The 15,200-nt window shown below is 38.6% G+C and overlaps 1 protein-coding gene across 3 annotated transcripts in view; it reads left to right on the top strand.

Moving 5' to 3' along the window:
• The window catches only part of aff4 (ALF transcription elongation factor 4), a 39,469-nt gene extending 25,577 nt beyond the window's left edge, over positions 1-13,892 (top strand). For all 3 annotated transcript variants that reach the window (XM_042498618.2, XM_042498617.2, XM_088088126.1), the window contains 13 exons: positions 280-424; positions 1,474-2,227; positions 2,377-2,528; positions 3,144-3,229; positions 4,063-4,297; positions 4,658-4,755; positions 5,135-5,198; positions 5,868-6,004; positions 7,066-7,137; positions 7,294-7,387; positions 7,520-7,563; positions 8,151-8,368; positions 9,397-13,892. In XM_042498618.2, coding sequence (XP_042354552.1) covers positions 280-424; positions 1,474-2,227; positions 2,377-2,528; positions 3,144-3,229; positions 4,063-4,297; positions 4,658-4,755; positions 5,135-5,198; positions 5,868-6,004; positions 7,066-7,137; positions 7,294-7,387; positions 7,520-7,563; positions 8,151-8,368; positions 9,397-9,524 — 2,227 coding nt within the window. In that variant the 3' untranslated portion in view covers positions 9,525-13,892. The remainder of the gene's footprint in view (positions 1-279; positions 425-1,473; positions 2,228-2,376; positions 2,529-3,143; positions 3,230-4,062; positions 4,298-4,657; positions 4,756-5,134; positions 5,199-5,867; positions 6,005-7,065; positions 7,138-7,293; positions 7,388-7,519; positions 7,564-8,150; positions 8,369-9,396) is intronic.
• The last annotated feature ends 1,308 nt before the right edge of the window (positions 13,893-15,200 follow it).

Below are 15,200 nucleotides of genomic sequence, written 5' to 3'. Positions count from 1 at the left end.
TTCTGAAATATTTGGATATCAGGGAGACGTTGACTTAAGTTTGAGGCTTCAGTGGTTTTGCATTAGCTTGCATTATAGTTAAAGGTAGTTTGTTACCTTATGTTCCTCATCTTGAAAGAGATTGTTTGGTAAGTTAAGGTGCAATATCATCTATGTGTAGGTGAGTGTGAGTATTCCTCAACTATTGTTTGTGAATTGTTCAATGTGTAAATCATGAAGTGTACTGTACACCCCCTGCACTTAATATAACGCTCATTTACTCTCTTCTTTAACCTGCAGCAATAATAGTGAAGGAGCGGACCAATCAAGGGATGACTCAAGCAGCCACAGCGGCTCAGAGAGCAGCTCTGGTTCCGACAGCGAGAGTGAAAGCAGCACGACAGATAGCGAAGCCAATGAGCACCCGCGGCCTGCCTCTCCTGAGGTAACCACTTAACAGCTACTTAGTATAAAGCTGTAGTGCTTTGAGGGATGTCACGATATGGTTGCAAACATCGGTACTGAAGCCAATCAAGGCATTTTTTTGACTGAATGGGATAAGGAATATTTAGTTTTTAGAGCAACTGATCGTTTGTTTTCTGTCAGCTGTCACACAGGTGTTTTATTTTTATGCACAGCAACACAGAGTGCAGACTTTGTCAACACTCATCCACTCAGCTGTCTCTGTCCACCCTGTGTTAAGCTCCTGTGTGTGTGTGTGTGTGTGTGTGTGTGTGTGTGTGTGTGTGTGTGTGTGTGTGTGAGTGTGTGAGTGGCTGAGCCCTGCCCGCTGTAAACACCACACACCATAAACAAAAATACAGTACGAGACTGTATATTTACGTTATGTACTGCAGTTTGAGTGTTTATTTCATTTCAACCCAGTGCGAGATCGTCACGTTTTGACTTTTTCCGCCCTGCTCAGAGGAGACACAGACAGCGGTGCAGAATTTAATACAACCTCACTTACCTCTCGCTGTTGCAAGTACACAGGCAAAAAGCTAACATGGCTTATGTATTAATGAAGGGTAATCAACCCAAAAGATGTGAGAACAACAAAACTAAACACTCGAGGGAATACAATTCATTCTAGTAACTCAGGGTGCACCAAAGCAACAAACAACAAACACTGGAGAGCAGGCTACTGCCTTCAAGGGACAGACACTACCTCAAGACAGGCCAAAATTATTTTTAATTATTATTGATTTTTAATTATTATTAATTTATTCATTTTGTCAAGCATAGGCTATACATTAAATTGATTTTAATAGCATTAAAGAAGCCTGGTTAAAGTGTGTACATTGTATTATCTGGAAAAATAGAAGTAAGAATATTTGATATAGATGCTCGATACTACTAAATGACTCACTGGATTGAGGGGTAAAAAACCTCATCGAGACATCTCTAAGTCCTGGTTTCATAGGTTTCATATGTAATACTTTGGGCTCTCTAACACAGTGTCTTGTGTCTGTGTGTTCTCCTGCTCCCCTTCAGCCTGAACAACCCATGGCCAACAAGTGGCAGCTGGACAACTGGTTCAAGAAGGCCAAGCAGTTCTCCCCAGCCTCTCCAGTGGACAATAATGTTCCAACCAAGTGCAAGAAAGAGGGCAGAGATAACAGCTCAGGACGGGGCCATAGTAGCCAGGCAGGGGTTTCAAAAGACTCATCAGCACCCACCCCAAGCAGAGACCTACGGGCAGCACAAAAGGGTGCAGAGGGTGGCCGCGGTCGGCAAAAATCACCCGCCCAGAGTGAGGGTAGCACGAATCAGCGAAGGAGCGTGGGTAAAAAACAGCCCAAAAAGTCTGAGAAGCCCCTGGTGGTGGAGGAACCAAAGGGAGGCCTGAGAGTGGAGAGCGAGCCGGCTCCAGAGATACCTCCTCACCGACCCAAAGCTGCTACTAAGGGTTCCCGCAAACCAAGCATCAAAAAAGAACCTAAATCATCTCCGAGGCCCACCGCACCTGCTGTCACCACCACTGCAGATAAACGCAAGGCCAAGGCACCCACCAAGACTTCCCAGAAGTCTCGGGAGTTTGTCGACACAGACTCTTCATCGTCAGACTCTGAGGGGAATGAAAGTATCCCATCCTCATCGCAAACACCCAAATACACGGAGAATATCAGGACCCCTGTGTGTGTGTTTTCTCCAATGGAAGAGAAAGAGCTGTTGTCTCCACTCAGTGACCCTGAGGAGCGTTACCCTGCAAGACAACCTCAGCAGCAGGTTCTGCTAGTGAAGATAGGTAAGTCAGAGCTGCTTGCAAATTCTTTCTGTGTTCTGTGCACTTGTTTTATTCTTGTCTAGCAGGAGAGCATACTCCTGAAGCTTCTCTTTTCTTTGGACCAAATAAAACTGTTCCCTACCCTTCCCTTTCCTTCCCATTTCCTATAGATCTCAGCTTGCTGTCTAGGATCCCAGGGCGGCCCTACAAGGAGCCCACAGAGATCAAAGTTGAGAGGGACGATTCTCTAGACAGGGACAGCAAAGACTTCAGCAAACAGAGCTCAGAGAAGAGCTCGAGTAAGGCCAAGAGGAAGCACAAGGTATGAGACTAAATAGCAAAAACTCCTGTCTGTGTTCTCTGCTGTGTTGATTGATCTTTAAATGTTCCTTTCACTTTAACAACATATAGATTATAAGGATGAACCAAAACAGTTTTTTTAGAGGATCATGCTTTCATTATGACCATGCACACTGAATGACTGTTTATTTGGATCTTTTTTGTTTTTGCTTTCATCAGAGCAGTTATGATCGTTCCATTCTAGTTTCCTTCCAGGATACGCCATCTCTTAAAATAACCTCCAAACGGATTCCCATTAAAGAGAGAAAATGCGTTTCAGTCAGGAACAATTGATTGAATTTTGGTGGAGATCCAGATCTGGAATTACTGCCAGTAGATGATTGTGCTTTTTTTTTTTCTAATCATAGCTGTGAAACTACCAGAGAAAGACTCACAATCTAAGTGATTTGCTACGGTGTAACAGCAAGTTGAGAAACCACAAAGTATTAGCAGAATGTTGTACAGTACCCTGTCAGAATACTAGTGCTAGGTTGCAAATATTTTTGTCTTTAAATCATTTCCTACGGAGTTATGTACACACACGCCAATAAATCCTTCAACCTGTGTTTTAATTTTCTGCAATCTCTGTATCTTTTAGAACGATGAGGAAGGCACCAAGCCAGAGAACAAACGATGCAAGCTAGAGGAGAAGTCCCTATCTCATCATAAAAACAGCAGTAAAGAGTGGGTATTCTTCCTTGTTCTCCTGATTATCATTCACAGTAAAATGTCTGCACACTGGGAACACTCAGTGTGACAGTAGTACTTAATTTCTTTAGCGGGAAAGTTAAGCTTGCCAGAATTCTGTTTCCCTGTTGTGACAATTCATTAAAAACCCCATGCATTCTAATGAGCATTATAAAATCAAAGCATGATACTGTGTTCACATGGAATCAGGCAGACGGTAAATGGAAAACACCTGTATGGCACGGAGAAAACAAACAGTCCAACGGAATGGCAGACTGGTAAAATCAAACACATGATGATAGGCTGCAATGGTTATATCAAATTATTAACAAAAAATGGAAAAGAATATATTAAATAAAATCAGTTCATGTCTCTTTTCAATGTAATGGTTCAGTAGCTCATGGTTTTTGCTTCTTTGAGTGAGCACGTAACATCTTATTATTATAGATCCTTGAAAATTCCTGAAAATTTTACCATCCTGCTCTTGTCCATTAAAATGATATCTGGTTTGTCGTCTGCCTGATTCCGTGTGAACGCACCATAAAGGCTCAATGATGCGGTGTGTTTATTGCACTGTAGGCTCTTTAAGCTGCTCCTGTTAACCTTTATTATAATGATATTTCTGCTATGATATACGCAGTGTTGATCTGGGATGTTAATATTTTATCTTTTATTTTATCTTTTATCTTTTTTTTTTTTATCTTTTAAAATATTAATTTTTTAGTAGCAGTGACTTTGGTCAACTGTTGTTTTTTAATGTGCTTTATAAATAAATTTAGATTTAACTGGATTGGATTTGATAATAAAATGTTTTGTTCATTTCCCACCAGGTCTAAGAGGTCTTTGGAAAAGAAAGAGGAGCCTGTCCCCTCTCCTTCCATGTCAGGTCTTCAGCGGACACCCAAGGCAGAGCATCCAAGTCGAAAGAGGACAGTCAGCCAGTCCTCCACCTCTTTGTCCAGCGGGACAGGAAGTGGAAAGGAGGGAAGCCACAGCACCAAGGGCAGCTCCACCTCCAAACACCGAAAAGGAGAGGACAAGGGACGCAGCACACGCGATGGGAAGGTGAGTGCGAGTAACCTTATCGCCGGGCATTTGCTGTCGGCGTGAATACCTGGCAAGCATTGTGGATACTAGGAAGTGCAATCTTTCATCGTGTTTGCCAACTGTGCAGTGTCTCCCCTGGGGGAACTTAAATAAGGAAGCAAGCATGAAAAAATAAGTTGTTGCTGTGGGGAAAAAAAGGGGAGTGGTCGACAGCACAGCTTCTATATATATTTGTATATGCCTAATATCCACAGAGCGCAAAACATTTGTACCTCCACACACCCTCAGTTTCCCCCTTTTCTCCATTTTATCCTCCACTTCAAACACCAGGCCCTATTTTCCTGAAACTTTATTCCCTCTCGCTTGCTGTCTCTGCAGGAGAAATCCTCAAAGGGGTGCGATAACCAGCTGGCTGTGCCTCCGCTCTCCACGGACGGCTCCAAGTCTCAGAGATCCAAGCTGGTGTTTGAGGACAGGTAAGAGGAGCTCTTTCCACTGTGGATAACCCCTCAGCAGGGTATGCAGCAAGAACTGCTGTGGGGATCTAGGGTTGCCTTTGATGCATAAAGCTGTAGGAGGTTGGGGAGGTCATGAATAGATGTGCCTGCATGCAGGAGAGATGACGTAAATTTCCATTTTAAAAGGCTCTCTGTTAGGAATGTGTGCCCTTTTCTTGCCGAAAAAAACAGTCTTGCCTCTTGTTGTTTCAGATTTAATGGAAGAATCTTTTTATGTATAATTTTCAGAGTCTGTGCCAAGGGGAAATGTATACAGAAACCGCGCCATTGCAATGTTGTGGCTTTGTTTAATGGTTTATAGATTTAATGAAATTTGTTTGACCTCTTTTTTTTCCAGGGTCCATTCAGCAGATCACTACTTACAAGAAGCCAAGAAACTTAAACACAATGCAGATGCACTGGTAAGAGCGTGAGCCTAAAGACTGTTTACATATGAGATTGAGTGCAGTGTCAGTTGCTGTATGCAAAGCAGCGAGTGGCAAGGGTTGTTTAGTTAGGGCTGGAAACCTTTAATGTAAAACAACATCCTGCTGAGGTTTTGCATAGAGATTAATGCCAGATATATGAGCACAGTTTCAGTTTTAACGTGTCCTTTTATCGCTGTAACTTAAGTTATAATATATTGAATTGAATATATTGTTTTGAAAACATTATTATGGGTCTTTGAAAAATTATGGGAAAAGCCTTTAAATTTAGTCCATGAAAATGTGTGGAAGCCCTTGATGTTGTTTCACATTATAGGCACACTTTTCACTTTTTTTATAATGTATTTGAATTGCAATTCATTCATCCACACTACAGTTAATTAGTCCACATCTGTTGTATCACACAGATCCAACGGCCAGCAAATACATAATTGAGTTGTTGCTGCTGGTATTTAATGAAAAGAGTTTATGTTATCCACTTCAAATCATAAACAAACCATGTCAGTTACATAACATGGCCATGCAGAAACCTTGTCAAATTCAATCCTGCACTGCTGTGACAGTTTCTCAAAGCAATGCAATATCAGACTGGTACATGTTGACCACAGACAGTGATTTTGCTTTTTTATTTTGTCTCCTTTACAGTTGGACCGTTTTGAGAAGGCAGTCTACTACCTGGACGCTGTGGTGTCTTTCATCGAATGTGGTAATGCTTTGGAGAAGAGCGCCCAAGAGGCAAAGTCCCCCTTCCCCATGTATGCTGAAACAGTGGAGCTTATAAAGTAAGAACAAACATAAACTCCTCTTATCATTGTCACACTTTAAAGGAAAACACCACCAATTTTACACATCAAAACCTGTTTACAGCACTACTGCATGTGTAAATTGCAAATTAAGTCATTAATTGTAAATTAAGTCATTTGCTTGTCAGTGTCAGTTGGAGCTGAAAACTACAAGTTTGAAAATGAAAATAACCTGGGGTGTAGAGGTAAAAAGAAGTGAGCTTACCTGACACCTGTAGCCCACTCTTCATCTCTGCTTGAGGCTAGCAGCTCGAGGCTACATTAGCTGCAATTAGTATATAATCCAAATGCATTTTCTGTTGTCGAGTTGCATTGCGGGTAATGTAGGCACTAGCTTTTGAGACATTTATCTCTATGCCGTGTTCAACAGTGTCATAGAAGTTAGGCCTCAACACTAACTTTTAAAAAAGCGTGCAAGCAAGCAACGAAGCATCAACTTTTTGGTTGCTGAAACTGTCACCTTGTAATTTAAGTAATAAAGATATAATGCAGTGATATGCCAGTCATGAAAATTTGGCATTTAACAATGTTTACAAGCTTTATTACAATGACCAAAAAAAAATATTCTGGTTCTTTGTCAGTTGAATCAATTTGCACATTAGTCTGTGATGTAGAGGGGTTAGTCAAACTTTAAGCCCCACAGGGAAACAATGTTTTGCTTTTGCCCTGTTTCTAAAACAGACACACAAGTAAACGCACCAACATGTGAAGCGTAGCAGTTCTGACAGCAACAGTAATAATTCAATGTAACTAATGCAATAACTATGACATTTTTTTATTTCGAGGTGCACATTTTGTTGTTTTCTGTCACATTTCTTTTAATATGTTAAAAAGTGGTTGCCACTGATGGTAATTTAAGGCCTGGAATTTGTTACCCGTTCTCAGAATGGTAATTGTGACTGTCAAGCCCTTAAGTGTTCTTATAAACCAAAAGTCAATATATGAAATGAAAATTTTACTAGAATTTAAAAAAAAAAAAAATTCTATAATAACTTAAGCTCTTCTAGAAACTAAACATTTATTTCTGTCTGTTTGCTCAGATACACTATGAAGTTAAAAAGCTACCTTGCCCCAGATGCTACTTCAGCAGACAAGAGGCTAGCTGTGCTTTGGTAAGTAAGCTGACCGAAATCTGGTGATGGATTTCATGTTCAGGAGTTGATGTCCTTTCCTTAGCCTTCAACTCAAAGGCAGTGTGATTAAGACAGCTTCCCTTATTATAATCTTTGCAAGTTTTAGATCAATATAAACTTTCTTTCTCTTTTCAGTCTACGATGCCAGTCTCTGCTCTACCTGCGGTTATTCAAGCTGAGGAAAGACAGTGCACTAAAATACTCCAAAACACTCACCGAACACTTAAAGGTACTTCTTGTTTTCTAGAAGCTGGAATCAAGTTTTGATAGGCAAATATAAATTCCATATATTATATATTTTTGTCTATGAATGTGTAAACTCCTGTGTTCATAATGTGCCTTCCTCATTTTGTTTTGACAGAATTCTCTGAGTAACACCCAGGCTCCCTCTCCTGGAATGGGAAAGTAAGTCATGGCTTCCTGTACAAGTGTTGAATGTTGAGAGGAAGTATGGCAAATTGATTTGACAGTACGCCAACGCTTAAACAATTTCACAGAAAGTTGAGAAAGCTATTGGAAATACTATTTTAAATATCAGCCGCAATGCAGATATGTGTTGCTCTAATTTCAGTGGTTATAACATCTTACTGTGAAGAACATTTTGAGTCATGCTGGGCGACAATTACATAAATACTGCTATCAGTGATGATTTTTAGTTAGATGTGTGATGTGACGTCAAGGATCAAGGATTCTTTATTGTCAGTCCAGTCATGCAATTCATATGAAGAATGAAATTAAGCATTCAGGTCTCGGTGATCGTTAAAAAAAGAACATAATAATAAATTAAACACTGGGTTGGCAGGTAAGTAATTAAATAAATAAAGTAAGCCGTGCAGTAATTAATTAACAGTAAAAATCCTTTAGTCTTAAAAATCAAGAATTGTATATCAAAGATGTGTTTGACTTCTAAAAATAACCTTGAATCAAACTGTTTCTAAAGCAGCACCAGCTCTCTCATAACCATTTCTTCTTGATTATGTTTCTGAATGCAGCAAAGCAGCAGGCATGCCCTCTCCAGTGTCTCCCAAACTGTCACCTGGCACAGCCGGTGGCTACGCGACAGTCAGCAGCAGCAGCAGTGCCAGCTCGTCTGTGACCATACCTCAGCGTATCCACCAGATGGCTGCCAGTTACGTCCAGGTCACCTCCAACTTTCTGTACGCCACTGAGGTCTGGGACCAGGCAGAACAACTATCCAAGGAGCAGAAAGGTAAACAACTTCAAATTATTCTACAATTTTCTTATTTGAGCCCTTTTTTACACAGAGATCCAGTAAAAGGGCCATATGGAAGGCCCTTCTTTATGCTGGCTTTGCATTTTAACAGAGAAAATGTGATGTTGAATTGCATGCTGATATACTGGAAGAAAACACAACAAAATTCCTGCACTGTTATTTTTAAGATTAAATACAGTGTGACCACTTAAAGGTGCTGTCAGATATTCTAATCCAATACACCTTGTCAAATATCTCTTACACTCTGCCAGCTGTCTGGCTGTCTGTCATCTGTTTTCGCACTTTTAAAAAACTGGCTTTGTAAATTGGAAACAAAGTAACACAGCTTATACAGCACAATGCTGACTACTCTCTGTCTTTAGTGCCATTACCCACAAGGAACAAAGCTACACCATGGAAGAAATGAAACATAAAAAAAAAATCTGAGATATTACTTTTTTATTGCTTTTGAGGGACCACTGACGAGTGGGGTGTATTTGTTTGGTTGTTGTTCAAAAATCAGCAAACTTTCTCAAGAAGCCTTTAATGGAAAAGTTTGTGAAGTGTCTTTTCCTTTCCTTTCCCTGTTACCTCACTACTGTATGCTGTCTAATAAAGGCAAAAATACCTAAAAAATCAGGCTCAGGCTAGAAATAAAGCTTTTGAATATCACGATGGACTGAACTGACTGAAATTTAGTACTTATAATACTTAGAGCTAGATGATCAAGTTGAAGTTGAGTCAAACATGCTGGTTTCAACTTCTCGGATATCAAAATTTATTGATTTTAAATTAAATATCTTGGGGATTTGAACTGCTGCTTGGTCTTAAGAAGCAATTTTAAGACATCATCCTAAACTCTTGGATATTGCTTTTCATTATTCTCTATCAATTTATAGACAAAACATGTAAATGATTTCTTAAAAAAAGAAAATGCTCATAATAATAATAGCTGTTTTTCCCAGCTTGCCTTGAGTCACTGGCATTTAAACTGACACCTCCTGCTCTCGCTCTTGTTTTCCCAGACTTCTTCTTGGAGTTGGACAAGGTGATGGGTCCTCTGATCTTTAACACCAGCAGCATGACAGAACTGGTGCGTTACACACGGCAGGGCCTGCACTGGCTGCGTCTGGACGCAAAGGTTATTCCCTAGCGAGGACTCGATCCCTGTGCGCTGCTTCCACACACATACACACCTCAGCCTCTTGTGTTTTGCAACATGTGCTCAAAGACACATGCATGCCCTCACACACACACATACAATGATGTACTGTATGCACACATACACAGCCAAGCTCTGGTCCTCCATATACACACACACTCACATGATGAACCTCTCAGACATATCTCCAACACTGTGTCCATTTTCTACACCAGCTTGCCAAAAACACTGAGCAATCTAGAGTATCTCACCATCGACAGCACCACACAGGGAGAAGCATCAAAACTGCAGCACAGGAAAAAACAAGCTTATCGCCATGCTTCATATATCGGCATTCTTACAATCTCTGAAGGCCATGTTTTTATCTATTTGGCATGGAAGCCCTGGGTGAATTGCGAATACGCTTAAAAATGGGGTTTGGTTTTTAGGCTACTTTGGCTTTTAACTTTTTATTTGACTTTGTTTCACCAAAGTACCTCCCATAAACACCAAAGGTGCTTTAAAATGAAGGTTTCTCTTATCATTTTTGTGCCTTGTATGTGAGCAACAGGAAAACAAACAGCCACCTGTCATAGCGGATTAAATTGTTTTTATTTTCCTTCCTTTTATGCATTTTTAAACATTTAGCAGTTATAGAATCTGGCAGCATTTATGATTTTATTGCGGTCTTTCACTTTTAAGTCCTGTTAACGCATTAGCAAAGATGGTGTCGGCCCCAAATTAAGCAACATAACACCATCTTGATTTATCTTTCCTTGAAAGCGCTAAAGCTAAATCTTGGAGCATGGCCACAAGATTTGAGGGCAGACTGAAGGGAGGGCTACTGTGGAAAGCAGATAAATAGCTGAGACATACACATATTTATTAATGTTATCTTTGTCAACCATAAGTTTTTGCCAGTGTCATTTTATTTTCCAGAATCATGAACTACTTTAGGAAAGAAAATTGAATGTTGGTGAATTTGTTGAAACCATTTCGGTCCTGTTTGATGCAAGGAGCAGCGATGCCTCTAGAGGCAGCTAGCAGGCACTCTCAGACTCGTGGCCTTAATAAAATTGATCATGTTAATGTTCTCTCTAAGAGATTTGTTGTCTTTGAAGCTTCAGAATACGAGTCTCTTCCTATGAAATGTTTTTACCCCTGTAGCTACATTGTTTATTGAGAAATATTCTGGAGGAAGAGTCACTTCCTGACAGTGTTATTCTTTTGTTTATCCCTGTTTGCTCAGAGTGTATTTTTCTAAGGAACAGCAGGGAGTGTTTCAAGTATTGAACATCATTTCCACATAATACAATGCAGTTATTTACATTGCAGTTTATAAAAAACACAGAGCCTGGGTGACTACTTATTTGGCACAACAAAAGCAAATTCATCTGGAAAGAACGATTTAGGGACGTGTTGCAGTCAGTGTTGCGTTTATTGAACAAAGAGTTTTAAATCTATCATTATATATTTCAGAATAGAAGGCCAATATAGATTTTATTTATATACCAAGCAGTTCTTTTGTTTCTTCCTCTGGCCAAGCAGAAGTATAACTTTTCAAATGCATTCTTTTAAAACAGGGTTGAACCAAGGGTTATAAGATGCAAAGTATTTGTATATGTAATTTCTTTTCCTATTTAAGTTTTAATCATACTTGTATTACAAGACAGTAGATGAGAAACATGTCAGCTAGTTGTCAGGCAGGATAAAAATGATAGAGTAACAGTGTATGCCAGCTGTCCACATATGAACATTTCTTTTATTTAAATTGACTGATTGTCATCGTGGAAATCTGAATGGTCATGGTTTTTGAATGAAGACGATAACATTACACTCAAGATTTAAGGTGACATTTGGGTGTTTGGTAATCGTCAGTGACATGAAGAAATGTCTTCTTTTTGTCTTTTTTTAAGACCACTTTTTACTTAAAAAATGCTGGAAAATTTAAAGCCTGGGTCAAATAGTATTTATGGGAAATTTTATTGGTTTGTTTTTGGAGTTGAGTTTGGACAAGAGGAAGGTGCCAGACATTTTCAGACGTGTGATAGTTTGTAACCTTGTGGCATTTTTCCTCCATTTTCATATATTACTTTGTGTGCATCAGGAATAAAGTTTTTTTCTTTTTAGGCTTTTCAGAGGTTCCCTTGCCAAAAGTCTGGCTTTTATCATTGGATTATTGCAGAAAATACGCTCTGTGGCCAACAAATGTTTACGACACTTGCATGTTTTGTTCGGCAAGATAATCTTCACAAATGAACACCATGTTTAGGATTTTTTTAAGCGTAAATGAAATCACCAGAAGTAAAAAGCTAATGTGGGGATAGAAGCATATTGCACCGCCGTCTCATGACTTAAACGTCACTTCAGCAACGAGGCTGTAAAGCTGTGTTCAGTGTTATGGCGTTCTGCAGTCTCATTTAGCCACTTGTTAGTAACCACCATTTTTAAGGGGCATAATGGCTTCATGATTCATGAGTTTGGTATTTACGCTCATATTTTATGTTGTAGAAAAAAACATGAAAGTCTTTATCTTGTGTTAACCACAGACCTTATTTCAGGCATCTAACCAAAAACCCACTTAAAACACCCATTGACTTCGGTGCAAGAATGAATCCTGGACATTAGTCCCGGTTCCCTCGTCTCACTCTATTGATATTTCCCTTACACCTTTTTCATCTCAAATCAACACTATTCTTAATCCCAAATTTTACTATTTTGACCCAGGTTTGACCCTTTTTGTTTTTTATTGTTGCGTTTTTGTATTTTCTTTCCTTCACTGGCTCCCTGGCCTTTACTGTAGGAGGGGATACTGTTATTTCCTCTGGCACTTGAAAAAGAGAAAGTCAGAGGAGGTATTATTTTAATCTATGCAGGATTTTTACAAAAAAAAGGATCTGTTTCTGTGGAAAACGTTAATTTTTTGTCTTGGGATTTTTTCCCCCCACTTCTTTTTTTTTCCGCCTCAGTGAGAAACCTGTTGAACTCAAGTGTCCAATGCCTTTAGCTTTTGCAATTTTTGTGTACCGGTTTAGTATATATGTGTATATAGATCTGTTTTTATAACCAAACAGCGATGGCTTGAGCCATTTTGTACTTAAAGCTGGAGGCCACTTTTCTCATAGGAATTCCTCTGCGGGTTTTGCCAGCCCAGTCAATGTCTTCATACACTGGTACACTTTGTAAGTACAGGTCCGCGCCTTGTGTTCCCTACACTATCTTGTAGTCAGATGTACAAAGATTTAGCATTAGAGTAATTTTTAACAGTTTGCTACTCACACTTATTTATTTTTCTGCCCCTTTGCTTAATATTTTTTTCTATTTTTGCCATTTTAAGGAATACCATTTTATGAAATAGAAAGATGTAAATGTATTGGGGTTGTTCATGATGAGATTTCCTTGTAAGTAGTAATTAATATTAATTCTAACTTGAAAGAATCCAGGGTAAGATGAGTTTTTTTGACATTCAGTAGGAAGATGTTAACACTTGCATGTTTCTATTTAAATACAATTGTATAAATTGTAAATATAACATTTCTTTAAGGGTGAATTTCTACTACAGGTTGACATTTTTATCGAAATTTAAAAATGCTGTAAATACATTTGTGAGATACTTTATGCACATTTTTTTTCCTCCCTCTACGGGCTTTTGTGTTGTCCTTTTCTTGCAAGCTGTTATAGAGTACATCCCAGTCTCTTTAACACTGTGTATCAGATTGATTTTCGAGTCTTTTTCTTACCGTGCTTTGTCTTCTGCTTCACTGTCTCTCAGTATCATGGTCGCCACATAATCATTAATGTCTCTAGATCCAAGTGCGAATATTTTGTCTTCTCTGTATTTGATATGGAGGCGTGTACTTTTCATGAAATGTATATTGTTGATCTCATGGGATGGATGTATGTATGGACGTATGGATGCTGTGTACAGTCTGTTGTGTAAAATCACGTCTGTTTCCTCCTCACGAGAGAGAAAGAGAGAGAGAGAGAGAGAGATGTATTTACTGTGTCCCTTTTGAACAATTGGTCCAACATGTCTTTTGAAACAGAGGTATTTCTCTACAGGTCAAAACAGTTGTAGCAGTTTATACAGTATGTTGTATAACACCTTTTTTCTAAGTCGTCTCTAAAGTGAGACCAGCAGCATACACTATGTACATTAGTCTAAATTGGATTAGTTTTAAGAGAACTGATGATAGAGATACTATATATGATGGATGCAATATGATTAAAGGTACTCATTGAGTTTGATCTTCAAACTTAGGTTATGTAATTTAAAAGCATTCTTGTGAAGTGAGTATTAATTGTGACTAATGAGAGTCTGTCCTGAATATTCTTTGTATTTTGCCGTATTGAGAATAAAATATATATGGATATGTTTAATGGAGTGTTGCTTGTTTTGTCTAAGCAGTTCAGTATTAATTGTTTTAGAGAATGAGAGCCAAAGTTGAGGGTTTTGTTTTTTGGAAACAAACAAAAGTTATATTTACACTATTTTTTCTCAAGAAAACACACTACAGCATATGTTTCATTTTGCTGGAATATCTGTGCGCTCCGTAGTGCTAACAGGAGACAAAAACTCCAAGAAACCACGAAACTGATGTTTTTGAGCATAACTGGAAACTTCATGATATCTGAATAAATACACACATTGTAGACAACGTGTATGTAAACATATTATGAACAATGACTTGCTGGAAACCAGAACAGACAAAATTTCTGTCATATTGTTTGATTGACTATAGGAAGCAAATGTCAGCTTTTACATTCAGAATCTTTATGTTTTTTAAAGCAACTAACAAAGCTACCAATTTTCAAAATCTGCTTAAATTAAAGGTACATTCATTTAAAAAACTAGTAAAAAACAAATGTTGAAATTTTGGAAAAGTCATGCAGTTTTGTTGTGCGTACTGAAATTACAGTTCTTTTCTGTGGATAACCTACTGCGTAATGTAACAAACTATTCGGAAAAAGGCTGCTGTTTAGTCTTTCAAAAGTCATGGAAAAGTTTAGAAATTCTGACTGAAAATGGAAAAATGGGAACCCTGTGTATACATTTTAAACATTTAAACTCAACATCATAGTTTTTGTTTACAATAATTTCCAAGTTCAAATATTTAAGAACATGTCCTCAGTTACTTGAACACTGCTAATTGGAGTCTGGCGACCCACCTTTGTGCCAGTGTTAGAGCCAGTTGAAGTCGCTTTTCATGGTGTTTACATTATTTGTCAACCCCATGTAGTGACTTGGCACATCACAAACAACTGCTGACAACAGGCCTGTGCTCCAGTTCACAGTGAATAAATTGCCACCAAGTGGTCATGAGTTGCTACTGTCATTGCTGTCGTCCCATCATTTCCAGCCTCATTATCACTGGATTGTCTTTACAATCACTGTGATTACTATACAGTTTATGGTCATGATTGCATTAGCATCATTTGTATTATAATAATGACAATATGAACTGAGAGGAGGATGATTTTATGTTTCACAGTATTTCACAGTCTTGTGATATTTTGAAAGGTTTTCTGGTTTGTTATTCGGAAGGTAAATTTTAAAACCATTTTTAAGCCATTTGTGCCATTTTTGCAAAAACAAACATTCAACAATACTATAGATGGCTGTAAAGTCAGACTGATTGTTTAATGATAGAGAAAAATGTGCAATACAGTTTAGAAGTGATTAAACAA

Source organism: Plectropomus leopardus, chromosome 15, assembly GCF_026936395.1.
Source record: "Plectropomus leopardus strain MGB_pleo_1.0 chromosome 15, ASM2693639v1, whole genome shotgun sequence".
NCBI classification, from domain to species: domain Eukaryota; kingdom Metazoa; phylum Chordata; class Actinopteri; order Perciformes; family Serranidae; genus Plectropomus; species Plectropomus leopardus.
The sequence above is the reverse complement of the archived record's forward strand: the minus strand, read 5'-3'. Positions and strand labels throughout refer to the sequence as shown.